The sequence below is a fragment of the Eublepharis macularius genome, chromosome 6, assembly GCF_028583425.1.
Source record: "Eublepharis macularius isolate TG4126 chromosome 6, MPM_Emac_v1.0, whole genome shotgun sequence".
In the NCBI taxonomy this organism is placed as follows: Eukaryota; Metazoa; Chordata; class Lepidosauria; order Squamata; family Eublepharidae; genus Eublepharis; species Eublepharis macularius.
The window spans coordinates 35,420,202-35,438,010 of record NC_072795.1 but is presented as its reverse complement, the minus strand read 5'-3'; the positions used below and the strand labels follow the sequence as shown (position 1 = coordinate 35,438,010).

Below are 17,809 nucleotides of genomic sequence, written 5' to 3'. Positions count from 1 at the left end.
TTTAAAACCAGTGAAAGAAAGCTGTAAGAATCAAAAGCAGAATTTTGAAAAAAGGATTATCAGAGTACAAAGAAGTTCACACTCTTCTGTAGCACAAACATAAAAAACAAGAGGACATTAAAGTCCATGCAGTTGTAGAAATGTTTTGTGCTTCAGGTGGGTGCACGAGCACCATAGAGACCAACAAAATTTTCCAGGGTATATGCTTTTGAGAGTCAAATATCACTTCGTCAGATACAACTTTTTGTTTTGTATTGTGCTGGGTTTCCTTGAGGAAGTGGTCAACAACAGTACTTCAAAAGAGATTCTTCTCAATTGTCACACTAAATGTGCATTTTTTCTTTTCTACTTTTTCTACCAGGAGTTACTATCAGCCGCGTTTTGCACACATTGGAAGTTTTGGATAGACACTGCTTTGACCGATCAGATTCCAGCAATTCAATGGAAACTCTTTATCACAAGATTTTCTGGCCAAACCAGAATAAAGATAACCAGGAGGTAATTGTATTTTTTCCCATCTGTATTTTATGAACAGAAAGATTCCTTTACTCATTTTTTTCCTTCCCTTATATATTTGACCAAAGTTAGAAGCGCTATAATAGTATACAAGTTCTTATTATTCTGTAGAAATTCTCATTGCTGTAATGTCTTTGAAACATTGCTTAATTTCTAAGGTGTCATGGCTTATGCTTACTTAGAAGCTACTTTTTTAATCTGGAGTTTCTTTTCTTGGGCATGTGGGTATGGTCATGCCTACTTGGTCACTAGACAAGTATGCTCTATATATTTGTCTTAATTACTACTTCTAATTATCCTGGTATTCAGAAGAGGTTCTGAATAGGCTTGTCAAATCTGGGTTAGAGACGGAGCTTGTGAAGGGAGGGAGCTCCATATGGATGAGATTCCATAGAGCTTGCCTTCTGAAACTGTCATTTTTTCAGGGGATCTGATCTCTGTAGTCTGGAGATCAGTTGTATTCTGGGAGAAATCCAGGGCACACCTGGAAGTTGACAGCCCAAGTTCTAGGCCGGAGGCCTCGCTGAATTCAGATACCATATAAAACAAAATATATTGGTAATCCTATAAGAATTTTTTTTTAAATCATTTTTTACCTTTGGAATGAGATTAACCATTACCATTACAATATTTATTGCATATAGGGATGCCACCCCCCCCCATTGGGGGCAGGGGATTCCCTGCCTTTTGCCCCTCCCAGTCCTGCTCACATGGCTGGCAGTGGGGAAAGGAGGGGGGAGGCAGTCCAGGAAGCATGAGAAAATGTGGTGAAATGGAGCGTGTGTTCATGCTCCTGAGGCCCCAATGAAACACTTCTAGTTGAAAATTAGAAACTATGGAGTCTCAGCGGGGCCAAATCAACTCTAAATGTAGTGAAAATACTATGTCCCTGCTGAGATCCTGTAGCTTCTATTTTTCAAATGGAAGTGACATTACGGAGGCCTTCAGAGCCCATGTGAGGAAGCAAAATTGGGGCCTCTTGCTGCCTAGCAACTGCCAGTCCCCCGCTTTGAAGGTTAATGGGGGCTGCAAACCTTGGTTTGCATATAACACCACCACCTTCTTGCCCCATGTTGTTACTTTGAATCTTGTTCATGGCTTTTTCAGATTTAATTAATATTTTGGGGTTTTTAGTCAAAAGCCATGAAAAATAATGTTTAAAATTCATTTGCTGTATCTCCTATTCTAGGAATAAAAACAGTTAACTTCTTGACTGTAAAAAAAATAAGTAATTTATTGTTAAAGTTTTAGCATTTGATATTGTAACAACCTGCCAACTCTCTAGCTGTCTCTTAAAAATTATTTTTATATGGGTTATGCGTCTAGTTGGGACATTAATCAAAGTAAAAGGTCTCAATTATGCTAAAATGCTACACTTTGAATAGCTTGATTGCCAATCAAATGCTTTCATGATTTTCTTATAAACAGACAGCATGGAGTGCCAGTGGGGAATAAAATCTTTTCTTAAAACTGTTCTTCAGGCTTGGATTCAGTATAAACAGAGCAGCATGCTTTGCGTATGTAAAAAATTAGGGATAGATTTAAATCAACGGCTCAGTTTCAGATGGATTTCTCCATCTCAGGATGTCACTTAAGTTGGCGGAATGCTCTTTAGCCTGAAGGACGGTTTCAGGCTTTGCTTAGCAGAGTGGCTAGTCTAACACATTGTCTATGAAAATGTTGTCATCTTTATATAGTAAACTTCAAGCTGCAAGCTAAGGAGTCTTTTGCTTTTTTAGTTTTAATTGTCATAAAGTAACTCCCTGAACCAAATTGCTCAGGGTCTAATCGAACCTTTACAGACTTTAAAAAAAATGTGTGTTGCTTATAATCAACTCTGTCAGCCTGTAAATTCAGTCTTAAGCATTTCTGAATTGAGAAAGTCAGTGAAAGCTGTATATTCATTTAATGCATTTGGCTGACAGCTGATGGGACAAATGCTATATTTGTGTTTTTGCCTACGTTGGCTCTAGCAACCAAGTTGTGCTCCGGTTCTTCTCAACTGTAGAAGAACTGTCAGATTTAGAGTGTTTAGAAGGAACTGTTCTGCAGCTGATAATTGGAGAAACTCATTCATTGTTTTTGGTAGAGGAGAAACAAAGCTCCCTCGAAATAGACTCATATGATCTGTAAAGAAGTCACGAACATTCCAGTGACTAATTCTGAATCAGGTCTCTTGTTGATTAGACATGCCTAACTTTGCATTGTGCTAGCAGATCCATACAGAATAAAACACTTACTGTAGCTTTAATCACTGTAATAGTTGAGAGCTTGAGTCAGGAGGGCCTCTGCCATGAGCTCAGTTAAGTGGCTTTAGGCAAGCCATTGTGTCTCAGTTGCAGCCCCCTCCTCAGTTGTCTGCAAGGCTTTTTAAATTGTATGATGAAGATTACAGAGAGGTACTACGTGAATCATGTTGAACACACAAAAAATTTAACAAAATCTTTTAAGTATTACTGTTGTGAACTGAAGAACAGTGGAAAGAAGTTTGGACTTCCACTTTATTCAACTCTTGCGAAATAAAGACAAAGCTCCAAACCTTCAAAATTATGTCACGGTGGTATATAACACCGAAAAAATTATCCATAAGTTACTCTTCAATTTCACCCGCATTTTGGAAAAAACGTGGCAACATTGGTACTTATGCTCATTGTTGGTGGCAATGTCCAGTTCTCAACAAATTCTGGGAAGAAATCACACAGCATATTGAACAAATAACTAAATAGAAAATCCCAATTCAGCCTCAATTTTTTTTTTTTAAAGTTGTGGCAAGACATGGAGATCCCACTAATAAAAAGAGATTTAATTAATAGCCTACTAGTAGTAGCAAAGACACTTATTGCTTCACAATGGAAAAATCCAAAACCCCCTACAAATAGAACAATGGTTAACAAAAGTATGGGACCAACTCATTATCGAAAAAATCAAAGACAGCCTACACAAAGACACTATAGCTTCAAGGTCAACTATGTTTTACGAAAAATGGTGGCCCTTTCTTGAATATATCAATAACGAAGAGCTGCAATATCCAAAACAAATTTATCGTTATATTATTATTCTTAAATTAAATTTTTCTTGAGCATTCAATAACATAGAAACGATATAAATGCATAACAAAGAAGATGGAATTCTTACTATTACAATAATCAAATGCTTTAACCACTCATTGAACAAGAATTATAATTGTCCTTAATAAGAGGGTCTATTCCTCGTTTCAATACAATTTTCTGTTTACAGTAAAGAAGGGGGGTTAGAAATAGTTATTAAACTTTTTATCGTTATATTATTGAACAGTAAGTAAATAATGCTGTTATAGTTACTGCAGATAGCATAATGTTTCAAAATGTACACCACACGTTGTTAAAATTACTCTGTCATGACAATAATTGTAATCTATACATTTATGTGTTTTGTACTACAGTCACAATTTTTATTCTTAATAATTTTTTTTTTAAAAATTAAGTATTACTGTTGGGGTTATTTTTAGGTGGATAGCTGCCTTGGTCTGCAGTAGAACAGCAGGATTAGAGTCCAAAGACCTTGTTGGTCTCTAACGTGCCACTAGACTCTAATCCTGCTGTTGGAGTTATTGTTATAACAACTAATATAACCATGTATTAAAACATACTGCTGAACATTTAGTTTATAAATCTAAATGTAGTTAGTTTGCTATATATATATATATATATATAGTTAGTTAGTTAGTTAGTTTGCTCTCTCTCTCTCTCTCTCTCTCTCTCTCTCTCTCTCTCTAAATACTGGTAGCGGTTCCAGCTTTATTAGATGTAAAAGGTTGGTATCAGATCAACGTGACCATAATATGCATGCACACTTCTGAGGTGGGATGTTGTGACGGACAGGCCCTGTTTGAGTAACAGGTCCTGAATAGAATGTTGAGAGAGAGTGGCAGTGAAGAGCAGTTAAGACTGTTTAGAATAATGAGTTGGGAGTTTTGGCAGTTAAGGGAGATCCTGGAAAAGAAGAGTAGAGGGCTAGCAACCAGAGAAGGCAGATGTGTTTAGAGAGTTCTCTGAGGAGGACTAGTTAATGAGGTATCTGGGATGTTTAACCGTTTAAGGCTGTGCAGGAGGAAGATAAAATGTGCTTCAGTAAAGTTAATTTGTTCTGTTAACCATCTGAGTCCGATTTGATAATTCCTGCCTATCTTATACTCCCTGAGGAGAACCAGCTCTCAGCCTGTCAGACTAAGTGGCAGAGTTTGAGGAGGTGCTGGTGCAATGAAGTGATATTCTAGTTCCAGTTTGTGTCTGTGAGAGCTGAGGAGGATTCCATTCTGTCCAGAGAGTGGACCCGCTTCCAGCCAGAGTTCTCTCCTCATGAGAAGAGGTCTACAACGCACCAACTGGGCCAGAGTGTAAGTGGTCCCTATTTCTATTCCCTGTCAGAAGGGTCCCTCGACCAGTGAATACTTCACAAGTGGTGACAGGAGCTGTGAGATCCCAAATCAGAACCGTCCTAAGCTAGCAGAATCATTCACAAGGGGTGGCATCGAAGGGTGTCAGCCAGATAAGGCTGGGGGATCCATCACAGAGGTCTTTGAATTTGTGAAACATTTGGAAAATTGTAGCTAAACCACTAGATGGCAGTTTATTCTTTGGTTCTTTAGCTGCAAACACAGAACCAAGGGAACAGCTGGTGTGTGTTTTGAAATTATCTAGAATAAAATTATCTGCCAGAACTGTTACCATGCCCAAAAGATATGCATATTGTTTTTCTTCTGATTGGATTCCATGTTCAAATTGCTTTCTTCTAGGAAACAATTACGGTTATGTGATTAGATTCATTCATGTAGGACTTTGATGTGTCTTGTATAAACATGGCAGAAGTTGATAAAATTATATATAGTTGGAGAAACTAGATAGAATTTCTCCTACTCCCATAATACCAGACCAGAACTCAAAGACACCAAATGAGATTGGTGGATACAATCAGTATAAACAATAGGAATAACTTATCCTTTGAGTGAAACACTTTTGGAATTCACTTCCATAAGATTGCTGGGATGAACTATGGACATGGATTCCACAGATTTGTTACGATTTCCCATTTTTTGCTATCTTTCTTGGCTCTTACACCTTTAATTATACCTCTTACGCTGCTGGAATATAACATCTCAGACTGGGTTGCTCACCTGAGAAGCATCTACCTTGTGATAATGGAGTAAAAAGTCCAGTAGTACCTTTAAGACTAACCAACTTTATTGAGGCATGTATCTGACAAAGACAGCTGTGGTTCTCAAAAGCTTATGCCTCAATAAAGTTGGTTAGTCTGAGGGCCAGGCTACAAGTGACAAATGACACAGGTTGGACACTTCTCAGCTTCCCTCAAGTTTTGATGGGAAATGTAGGCATCCTGGTTTTACAGCTTGCTGTTCAATGAACTTTTCAACTGTCACTTATCCAACATTCCACCAAGCTGCCTACGTTTCCCATCAAAACTTGAGGGAAGCTGACAAGTGTCCAACCTGTATCATTCGTCACTTGTAGTCTGGCTGTGAAAGATGCTACTGGACTTTTTACTATTTTGCAACTACAGACTTAATACTGCTAACTTCTCTGGATTTATGATAATGGAGGCACTGCCAAGGAAATTAAAAGAAGTTCTAGTCTGGGCCTCCTTGTTAAGGACCACTCCAAACTAGGTGATGGTCTGCTACCCATTCCAAAGGGTCTCCTCAGGTTGTCCTCTCCCACTCCAAGCACCTTGCTGCTAATACAGCCACTAGTTTAGTTGGCTGTAAGAAAGATGCACACATTCATGAAAGATGGGTCCATCAGTGGCTGTTAGCCCTGGTGATTCAGTGAAGCCTCCATGTTCAGCAGCAATAACCCTCTGAATACTAGTGTTGGGAAGGAACAATATGGGCCAGTTTGGATGAGTTTGATTGACCACTGAAGAAAGAAGATGCTGGACTAGATGGACCAGTTGTCTGATCCAGCATGGCTGCTCTTGATTTCTTAATTGGTGTGCTGCCACTGCTGTGGTGTAGAATAGCCAGACTAATTTAGCACAGTACCATGGCAGATGTGATGGTTGGAAAGCCCTGTGCTAGTCTCTAGTCACTGTGATCTTTAATATTTTGATTTTAAGCTATTTGCTTTTTATTCAAAGAAGGATGGATAATGGCACTAGTTGGTAAGTTCAGCACCTGTTGATACAGGTAAAGAAGCTGTAGCCCTTTGTTAATATATTTAACACTATTACCGTGTTTAGTGTGAAAGGTGCAGCCAGACCCTTAAATTGTTATTGTAGTTACTTGAATAATTGAATATTGTTTCTTCCCATAGATGGATCAGAGAAATTTTGATAACTCACAAGTATGGGAACAAAACCAAATAACTTTCATGGCAACAAGAACATACTCAAATTAAACATCAGGGAGTTTATGACTTGGAACAAAAGCCCTAGGCTTGGTTTGGCTTGGCCCTTTCTGTATTGCAAAGTTTTCTTAATGGATATAGTGTTCTGTTTCATATTGTGGGAGAGTAACTTGAAAGGTTTAATTGGCTATTTTTAGTTTCTTGGGTTTAAAAAGAAAACCAGCTCAATCTTCCCCCCTCCTGTTGTGCATTTACTAGAACAAGCCTTTGAAGTCTTCCAATGAAATCTTTAGTATAAATATTTTGAAAACTAAAATATTCTGCTCTGACCCACCCCCAAGTGATGGGAGGCTCTGGTCTGTCCTTAAGTACTCAACGTGTCAGTTGCACATTGCTCTGCAAAGCCAGCTTCTTTTCTTACCCAAACTTCTTCTGTCTTTTCACTTTCAACACTCCAGTTATAAACCGTCAGGAAGCTAAACAGGCAGCTTCTCTTTACAGGAGGTTGCAGGCCCAGTGCTGATTGGGGAGGAACAGCAAGGGCAAGGTGACAGAACACACCAGACAACCGTGGTGGACTTGAAAGAGGCCACAAGTTTATCGATTTGTAGCTCCTCTTTTGAAAGACCTCATCATCATACTCTGCACTGTCCCCTGTGAGGACCCAGGCTGGCAAAAGTGGTCAGGTGCCAGTCCCTCTCAGGGTAGGCCGCCTGTACCATCTCCATAAAAACTGTGTAGTCCTCCATCCAGTTGCTGAAGGTCTGCTCAGCAACCTCCCTTTTTGCCCCCTTTCTGTTCCTCTTGGATGAGGGGAGGCACTTCTCCCATCTTCCGCCACGGGTTTTGTCAATGTGAAAACATCCACATAGTACCCATTAAGAATCCACTCCCCTACCTTGCGAGCCAGGTGAGTGCCAGGAGGGTCCTCGTTATCCGTAAAGGACAGGATGTTAACCCGGACACCCTCTGCCTGGTTGGCAGCCCAAACTTCCTTGGAAGCACTCCCTTCTTGCCTACCCTGTGCCCTCCTGTGCCATGCCCATGCCAGTAGGCCAGAGACATGGGACACTACCCCCAGTACTCCTCATCAGTGTCCTCATCCTCTTCCTCCAAGGAGAACTCACCTGCAGTTCCCTTGCTATCTGAGTCGTCTTCACTCTGTGATGCTCCCCTGGCCTTTCCGTAGGTTTGGCAGTTCCTTTTCCTGGAAGGCCTCTTCCTCGATGCTGGACTACTTGAGATGCTGGAACTGCTGGAGGGTGATGATGCCTGTCAGCGCCCACATGCTGGATCCTTAGTCCTGGCAGCTTTCCCAGCTGCTCAAGGGGGATCTCTAACAGGCTCTGGAACAGTGGCTGCTGATCCAGGCCTGGAGTCCCCTAGTTACTCAGAGCGGGACCACAAGTGACGCCTGACACAGGTTGGACACTTGCCAGCTTCCCTCAAGTTTTGATGGGAAATGTAGGCAGCTTGGCGGAATGTTGGACAAGTGACAGTTGAAAAGTCCATTGGACAGCAGTCAGAGAGTCAAGCTGCAAGACCAGGATGCTTACATTTCCCATCAAAACTTGAGGGAAGCTGACTAGTGTCCAACCTGTGTCAGGCGTCACTTGTGGTCCCGCTCTCAGTTCTCTCAGAGTGGAGCTCCAGGGCATGAGAAAGGCCCAGCAGAATGCACCTGCCCACAGCTCATCTGCCTGCCTCTGGGAAGATCTTGGAGTTGATGGTGTGCCTGGGAGCAAATTTTTCTTGCCCCTCAGCCCCTGTGTGTGTGTGTGTGGGGGGGGGTGTTGGTGCCACACAGGTAAGATGCCTCCTGGCTGGACTGCCTGCTGCCCTGGCCCCCAGGGGAAGGTGGCATGGCCTTGGATCCCCTTCTGGTGGCTTTAGCCCTTGTGGGACCCTTGGGAAGTTGTCTGGCCCTGGCCCCCACTGTGGCTGACCTCCCAGGAGGAATGGCAGCACTTCCATTGATAGCTGAGCCCACTGCCCTTTGCCAAACTAGCTGGATAAGGCCTCTCTTAGCCATGTAGCTTTGGACCTGCTATTACCTGTCATGACAAGTACTAATTGTGTTGCAAAGTAGAATCCCTAGGGTATAGTTTTCTAGTGACAGTAGCTACAACCACATCCACACACCTTGTAAGCATGAGATTGTCTCTTCTTCCCCTTGATCTTAGAAAATACCTTACATGGGGACATGGTTCTGTAAGGTATTTCCTAATCTGAGAATGGTTTGTGTGTGTGTGTGTGTGTATAAAGAAGGAGTGGGTGATACAATGAATAGCTATGTTTTCTGAATGGTTTGTTGTTCCTTCTTTCATGACTGTGGTCTGTGACTACTATTTTGTATTTCCTGTTAGCTGTTCATTTCCAGTGGAGGTCTAAATATCTTCAACCCAAATTTCAGTTAAGTTCATACCTTTACAGACCAGTAAAAAATTAATCCCCAAGCCACATTTATTTATTTACAATATTTTATTCCACTTTCCCATCAACACCGGGGACCCAAAGCAGCTTACAAAATGAAGTAAGCAACAAAAAATACAATCGTAAAAACATATATGCCCCAGCAGGCCCCCAATACTAACTTCAAGCATGTAGTGAATCATATGTATGTCCCAAACTTGGTGATGGTTTCCCTGGCACATGCCGCTGCTCCTGATGAGAGATTAGCCAATTAAAGTAGCTTCTTTTTGTACTGCTTCCTGTCAACAGGAACTCATGGATGCTATCTGGGATTTTTTATTCCTATTCTTTTCCAGACTTTCCTGCAAGTTCTAAGTAGGGATGTGCCCCTGAAAAAAAAATCTTCTCTACCTGCTTTCCAGGATCTCCATAAATCAAAAACACAATGATGTAAATTGCGCACATCAAATTGGATTAATGGATGTTGATTGTGGTGAAGGACGTATATTCTTCACATACCCAGGCTGAATTCGTATCTCCAGAATGGAGTCTTGGGGAAATATAGAGAGTAAAACCTTTTCTCCCAAAATGCATTTCTTACATTAAGGCATAGGAACCCTTTCTGGTAGCAGCAGCAGACTCATTTGTTTGGCTTTGCCCAAATCTTTTAGTTTTAGTTTCTGTTCTATAATCATGAGCTGATTGTGTTCAAGGATTTTATGCTATAATCTTGCTGCCTGGCTTTGTTCTCAGTATCTCTTATGGAGATAAAAGTTGGGGTGGGTTGATGTGTTACTCAAATGGGTGTGTGTGTCTCCTTGTGAGTTGGGGGAATTAGCATAAAAGGAGACACAGGGAGAGGGGGGACACTACGAGATCTCCATCAATGTATACCAGGATTGTTCCCTTAGAGAACTCTATGAATGAACCAGGAGCAGTAAAAGAACAACTGCACAGAATACACACAAAACACACACACATCGCTAACTAGGAAATCAGTGAGGAAGAGGGAGAGAGATCCAGAGTAGGGCAATATTTACCCATCTAGGAGAAGGAGGACAACCGTAGAGGTAGCAGCGTGAGTGACCGGCACTTCGCGGCAAGAAGAAGGCTCAGACACACATCTGAGGGTATACCTACAGATCCAAGGAACACCCACACTGAGCATATGGCTAGGCAGTCCAGTTATAGTGCCAAACATACCCTGGTACAGAATTATATTTACTGCCCTCGAAAGAATAGCTTAATGGTCCATATTTATAAACTGCCCTTTCAGTGTGAAGGTGGGGTCTGACTGCTAACAGATGTGGGAAGGATGAGAAGGGCATTGAGCACTTCCTGTTCTGGGGGCCACCAAAACCTGTTGATTAGAGGTGTAGAACCGCGCAATAATATCATTTGATATAAGCAAATACCCTGGCTGTCCAAATTTTGGTATGTTTTGGAAATTTCTGCTTTGCCTGGAGGGATGTATTCTAGAATAAAGTGGTTCAAGTGAGAGTTCTAGTGCGAACAATAAGTCTTCAATAGTTCGAACAGTGATATATCTGAAAAACTATTCCATAATGTGGTCTGTTCCTGTTGTATGCATCACAGTGACCTGTGAATGATCATATCTGTAGCATTTATCATTCTGCATTTTTCATTTTAAAGTTTCTCCAGAACTGCCCAAACCTCTTCCTGTCACAGGAGGTGGTTTGGTGATGCATACTTCAGTAGAATAAAGGCGTGGGGGGGGGGGAAGGTATATTCTGTCTTTTCAAAGTGTTACTTTAATTGTGCATCTTAATATTAAGATCTCAAAACAATATTCTTTCACTGGTGGGAGCCATATCTGTATGATCTATGAATGGAAGGAAAAGAGAAGCCTTTAATGTAACTCTTGCACACATCTCCAATGTATGTACAAAGAACTATTCTTGACTTTCATGTGGCACAGAGGTTTTTTTTGTGGGGAGGGGTCTCTTTTTGACCTCTGCAAGGTTTGGAATGATTTAAATCTTTTTGGATTTTATGAAAAGTATATGTAGTTCTTTGGCATCTGTCTTTGTACTTGTAATTAATTCAAGGGTAGGATTACGGCACCATTTACCCCATCACTATGTTGTTTAAACAAAGTACTTATAGTAATAGCAGCTGGAAATCCTGTTGATATTTCTTGTGAAACTATTTAATGTTTACTTAGCACCATCAATGTGATTTATTGTTACTATAGAGATTTTATTCCTATTAAGTTGGTATCACTAAATTGGTTTAGATTTTTTTTTGCTATGTGTAATAAACATAGCAATCCCACTAGGGTTGCTAACCTCTCCTGGAATTACAGCTGATCTGCAGGCCTCATAGATCAGTTCCCCTGGAGAAAGTGGCTGTTTTGGAGGGTAGACTCTGTCATTATACCCCATTGAGGGGCCCCTCCCCAAACTACACCCTCTCCAGGCTCCACCCCCCCCCCCCCCAGATCTCCAGGCGCTACTTCCTAATCTCAAGGAATTTCACAACCTGGAGCTAGCAACCCTGTCTCCCACATTTATCTTCACAGCTACCCAGAGAGGTTGAACTTCACAGGACAGGTGGGGAGCAGGGGCTTCCGAGATCTTTGTCTAATACTCTGATCACAACATCAGCCTTCAAGCTGTGTCACATAATTAGATTCTATGACCCTTCCAACATGTAACTTCGTAAGTATGCACAGGATTGAAATGGCCCTGTATCCAGAAAGGCCCTAGAAAGCTTACTTCTTCAAGTTTCATGATTGGGTTTAATTTTCTATTTTAAGCTATTTTTTTCTTACACTGCTTTAACAGGGAATGGATCAGAGTTCAGGAATTTTAGGGATTTCTTGAATGCAGTAGCACTATTTGTATACTATATACTGTTTTCAGACCTAACAGGAAGAGAGCTGGTTTTATCATTTCGTTTACTTAGATTAAATAAAACGATATGCTGTTGCTACATTTTGTAAGCTGTGAATTTTTTGGTCATTTGCTTTTTATAAATATTTATACTGATTACTTATCTTTCTATGGCCATTTCCAGATGGGTTATCTGTCTCAGGTTCAATGCGGTTAGGAAGGGCCCTCCCTCGCTTTCCCATAGAATCATGATACAGATGGGCACCACCTTGGGTTTCCCTGGCTTTTCTCTGGTCTTTTCCAACCTGCATTACTGCAGAATTGAGAGAGATTGCAGTAAAGTCTGGATGGCTGCCATGTGAGTGGGAAATTGGGTCCAAAAGTTCCCAGGGGCCATTTCATCCTTTGCCATTATTTTTTTTTTAAACTGGCAACTGCATATTGTTCTATCCATACGACATTATATGTTTAATAGGTTTTCTGAATTCCCAGCTTTTAATTGTTAAAAAAGCAAATCTCTAGCCCTTTCTGTTGCAGAGAGATCTCTCCAACAGAAATGGGCGAGTTTTACTTTTTTTAAAAAAGGGAAAACTAAGAATTCAGAGTTGTTGTTATACATGTTGTTATAATATATTTTCGGTTGCTGATTAAAAATATGAAAACCCCTGTGGCCCAGGGGAGGGGATCTGCTGGAAGACTGGGGCAGGGAGACCTGCCATCCAGAAGCCCTGTTACTGCTGCATTGTATTGGGAGCTGCACCAGTAATGAGAACCAATTACACCTCTCTTTGTGTGGAAACTACCTATAGCAAAGTTGTAATACATGGGAATTTATGAAACTCGTCAATCTCATGTGGCAAGAAGGGACTATTGCACATGTGGGATGACAGTTAGTGGGATTCCCTGTGGTTGCACACCTCTGTGTGGATCCGCTGACACCTGGGATGTCCCGACAGCCCCTGAGATGGGCATACACCTGCCAAGCCTCACTCTCAAGGTGGGAAAACTGGGCTCGCAGTTCTTATTCTCCCCCCAAAGGATCCGTATCCAGTACCAAAACTGCCCACCTCAAGTTGTGACTAAGCGAAAGCAAGTCATGAACAAGCTCCCATGCAAGGTACAGAACATGCAAATGTCCACCTGCAAAGGCATCAAGCCAGCATGACCGTGGAACAGCATCCCAAATGGTGATTAGAGTGAGGGATGTGTGGGAAGCTGGCTGCAAGCCAAGTGACATGGAGTCCAGCTGGCTCCCCAATACATGCCCTGGCAGCAGACCGGAGGGGAGACCGGGCCTACCCAGATCCGTTGCCTGTCCTGCGCTGCCCACTGAGCAACCTAGCCAGTAAGTTGGCTGGCCAGGAATTGAATTAGAGGCAGAGCACACTCCCCTGTGGGAGGCTGCTGGGAGCTGCCAGACTCTAAGATGATGGCCACCATGTGCTGCACACCCACTTGCGGACTGCAGCCTGGGCCCCAGGTAAGTTTGGGGCCAGTGTTTCTCTCAAGAATGAGCTTTGGCTCGAAATGGGGTAGGACCTTCTGATACCAGTTGGCACAATTTTCCTTTTTTGGAATGCAAGTAAAATTTAAAATGATGATGTCTCCCCTGATTTTATCATATCACATTTATATCCTGACATTTAATGCTCATAAGCAGTTTTTGGACTTAAGCATAGCTAGAAAAGAGTCAAGTCCTCCTGTTGTTCTGGTTGCAGATCAACAGAAGGACACTTGTCTCCCCTCTCTCCTTTTTCTGCAGAATGGCTGGCTGCCATCGTAATGTGCAAGGAAAGGGTCAGGTAGTAGTTGACCAGGCAGGATGATATTGTTCTCCAGCCTGCAGAAACGTTTTTTCACTATACAATGTTAGAATTCCATTGATTAGTGTTTCGCACATTATCAAATGTTGCTGTTTTTAAAAGTGAATGATGAATTTATTTGTTTTCCTTAATCTTATAAGCTTCTTGCACTTTGTTCATTTTTTCTATAGAGCACGTTTTAATGTTTTATCATTTTATCATTTTTTTATTAAATTGGAGTCAATTAGTTGGATGCACTCCCACTGTGCTGAGTACAACTTTTACCATATCCTTCCTCCAAGGCACTTAGGGAGTTGGTGTACATGCTTTGCTCTCCTTTTCCCTTATCTTGGAAACAACCCTGTGAGAGCCAGTTTGGTGTAGTGGTTAAGAGCTCAGGACTCTAATCTGGAGAGCCGGGTTTGATTCCCCACTCCTCCACTTGAAGCCAGCTGGGTGACCTTGGGCTAGTCTCAGTTCTCTGGAGCTCTCTCAGCCCCACCCACCTCACAGGGTGTTTTGTTGTGGGGATAATGACAGCATACTTTGTAGACTGCTCTGAGTGGGCATTAAGTTGTCCTGAAGGGTGGTATATAAATTGAATGTTATTATTATTATTAGTTTGGTGGAGAGCAAGTGACTGGCTCAGGACCATTCAAAGAGTCTCATGGCCAACAGGGATATGAACCTATTTTTCTTAGTTCCCAGTCCAGCACTCTTAACTGCCATGCCATGCCACTTTGTGGTTTGTAGAACTGTTTTCCTAGCAGGACCATGTGCCTCTTCCCCCAAAACTGCTGCTGAAGGTTAGAGGAAAAATGAAAGCAATTTTTTTTGGCGATTTAAACTTTTTTCACTACATATCCTATGATGTCACAGCTGTCATTTTATTTGTTCTTTTATGCCATCAAGCACAAACATTTATAATATTTGCTTCTAAAGCTGACACACTCAGGATAGTGTAGTCCAACAACATGTGCAAGGGAGAAGAGGAATATAAGGCATGTTTGCTATGAACCTCCCCCCCCCCTGGACCATGAAGATCCACAGAGGAAGATCAGTGCAAGAGAGAGCTGAAGAGGAAGGGGAACTGCTTTAACTCCCTCCTGCTTTTACAAGCAAGACAGGAAGAATTCTGTACAGTGACACAGCTGTGAACTGGAGCGAATCCCACCCCCCATTTTCATTACATGCACATATGTCTTCACCCATAGCCTAATAGTTCTTCTGTTTTTTCCTTTGTATTTTAATAGGAATAGTCATTTCTCTCATTCTTTTTCCATGTCTGCTGAGTTTTGTAAACATGTTGTGAATTTTACTCTGTTTGCCTCTCTCCAGATTCTTCTGTAAATTGAAAAATACCTAGCTGCCTAAACCCTGTAGTCTGGTTTTAATGGTTCAATTACCCTAATATTCTGTCATAGACTAGCAAAAGGGATGGCTGTTTATAGTTTCTATTTATGAGGCACCTAAACCACCTTTACTGCACCTTTACTCTTTTGCTTTAATTCTGCAAATGGTTGTGATGATCTGATAGCAACTGGCCGCATAAATATCAACCATTATAGCTCATTCTGCATCCAAGATGAACATCTAAGAAAATACTTTGTGCAAGACAGAGTTGCAAAGGCAGGAGGATGTGGGGAAGCTGTATGCTAGTGTTATGGTTCTGGTGTGTTACTGTTGATAAAAGAAACGTTTGCATAAAGAGCTTTCTAGATTGTATCTCCTGAATCTGCATCTGGTATGATAAGTATCCTTGGTCTGTGTTTTAAATATTGATGGTTGCATCTCCAAATCCCATAACCACAAATACTTTTTATTTATTTTATTGTAGTAAAGTTTACATTCTATTTTGGTAAATTCAAGGTGGCTTGTACATAGACGATGGGCTAACGTCATTAAATACAGTAAGATCACCTACAAAACTTTTAAAAAGATGTTTAACTTTTATTTTTATTTTGCTAAATTTATTTTAAAAATATTTGTATCTGTTTTTCTAAAAGTCTCCAAGGTTGCACAAATATCTTATGTAGTCATTAATGGAAATGAGAATATTTGATTAATTGAAACTTTTTTTGAAGAAAAGCTATATCTTAAAATGCAATGCAAGTATATGCAGATCTTTCTTGTACGCACAGCTGGCTGCTGCTGTTGCATACCTTTTCTTTCATCCTTTGTTCCTGATTCTCCTTGACTATTTTATTGATTTCTGAGATTGTCAGCCACGCATCTTGAAAACAAACCTTAATAAAAAGATACGACCTGCCCTAGGCATAATGAGGTTTAGAAACTTTGTGTTTCTCGTGAGCAGCCAGCATGATTACTCTATTGAGATAAAAGGGATATAATTTTTGTTTTTGTAATTTAACAGGTGGCGCCCAATGATGAAGCTGTGGTGACATTGCTTTGTGAATGGGCAGTGAGCAGTAAAAGATCTGGCAAGCACAGGGCAATGGCAGTTGCCAAGCTATTGGAGAAGAGGCAAGCTGAAATTGAGGCAGAAGTAAGTGGCCTTAATAGTATGATGATTGTGATGGGTTGGGAATATAATCCATTTAAAAGGAAGTGACTTTGACTTGAAACAGCAGTTTTAAAATAAAGTATTAAAATGACCAACTTGTGTTGGTTCGTGGAGTTTGGGCTTTTTGTTGTTGCCATACAGAGTCCAATACTGAACAACTGGGTTTGTTCTTTTCCATGGGCTTTCCATGGGCTTTCCAGATTACAGACTTTAGGAGGTGGGGAGTAGGTTATCAGTTTTGTAGATGTGTTTTTGGAATTCCACACTGCTTGCTTTTTCCTTATCTGTTTTCATCTTTGTAGAGATGTGGTGAGGCAGAAGTCTTGGATGAAAAGGAATCCATTTCTTCGGCATCAGTTGCTGGATCCAGCCTTCCTATTTTCCAGAATGTGTTCCTTAGGTTTTTAGATACCCAGGCTCCCTCATTATGTAAGCATCAATTCAGCTACTGAATTCATTTTGCTTCATCATTGTTTTGCATTTTGGAATATCCCTCCCTTTACCAACTTCAGTCTCATCTACAAACTTTTAAAATGTATATATCTTTAATGAGCTGGAACATTGTCTTTTGGAAGCTTGAAGCATTTCTGATCTTTGGCTTTGCTCCAAAGTAAATTTTTAAAGAACTTGGTTCATCTAGGATAAGTAAATATATTTTTTAACTTGCATTACCTTGAGACCTATAATGTATTGTTAAAATTAGATATATGAAAAACTTCTTTAAAGTATAAGACCCCAAACAAGAAGATGCTAACTAAAATCAAACCACTACCCTAAACCCAAATGTGCATCTCAGTGCATCTCAGGATTGTTTGCACATGGTGGCATGTTTCTGAGCCATTGTGGGGGGTCATACAGTTTATAGTGGCTATGTATGAATCCCGCATTGGTGCCAACTTGCACAATGACCACATGTGACTGGAGCCTGCAGTGGCCCCATATGCACAAGGACAGAATTATTGATAGTGAACTATTTAGAAGCTATAGTGGGAAGGTGAAAACAACCTGCAAATTTGTCTAAAAGTCTTTCCTTAATGAAAATTTTGCTCAATGATCTGTTAGAACATTTATTCAGTAGAACATGTGATATTACATCTGTTCTGCCCCGATGAGCTCAAAACATAATTGGATACTTGCAGTGCCATCTGAAGTAGATTTATGTCCTTCTAAGCCAATTGATTAGAGTGGACTTACAAGGGTGTAAGTCAGTTCAGAATGGCACTGTCAGTCCCTGAACGAACTATCATCTTTGGATTTTGTTCTTTTTTGTTGTTATCTGATGATGCCAGAATAGACTTTTTGTTGGGTTGGGAAAGGTTTGCTGAAATCTGGTCATATTGCTCAAATGTAGAAGAATGT

At 40.9% G+C, this 17,809-nt stretch overlaps 1 protein-coding gene across 1 annotated transcript in view; it reads left to right on the top strand.

The window, feature by feature from the left end:
* Positions 1–17,809, top strand: part of MED12L (mediator complex subunit 12L) — a 283,186-nt gene that overhangs the window by 59,406 nt on the left and 205,971 nt on the right. The window contains exons 10-12 of the mRNA XM_054983836.1: positions 362–498; positions 16,301–16,432; positions 16,753–16,879. Coding sequence (XP_054839811.1) covers positions 362–498; positions 16,301–16,432; positions 16,753–16,879 — 396 coding nt within the window. The remainder of the gene's footprint in view (positions 1–361; positions 499–16,300; positions 16,433–16,752; positions 16,880–17,809) is intronic.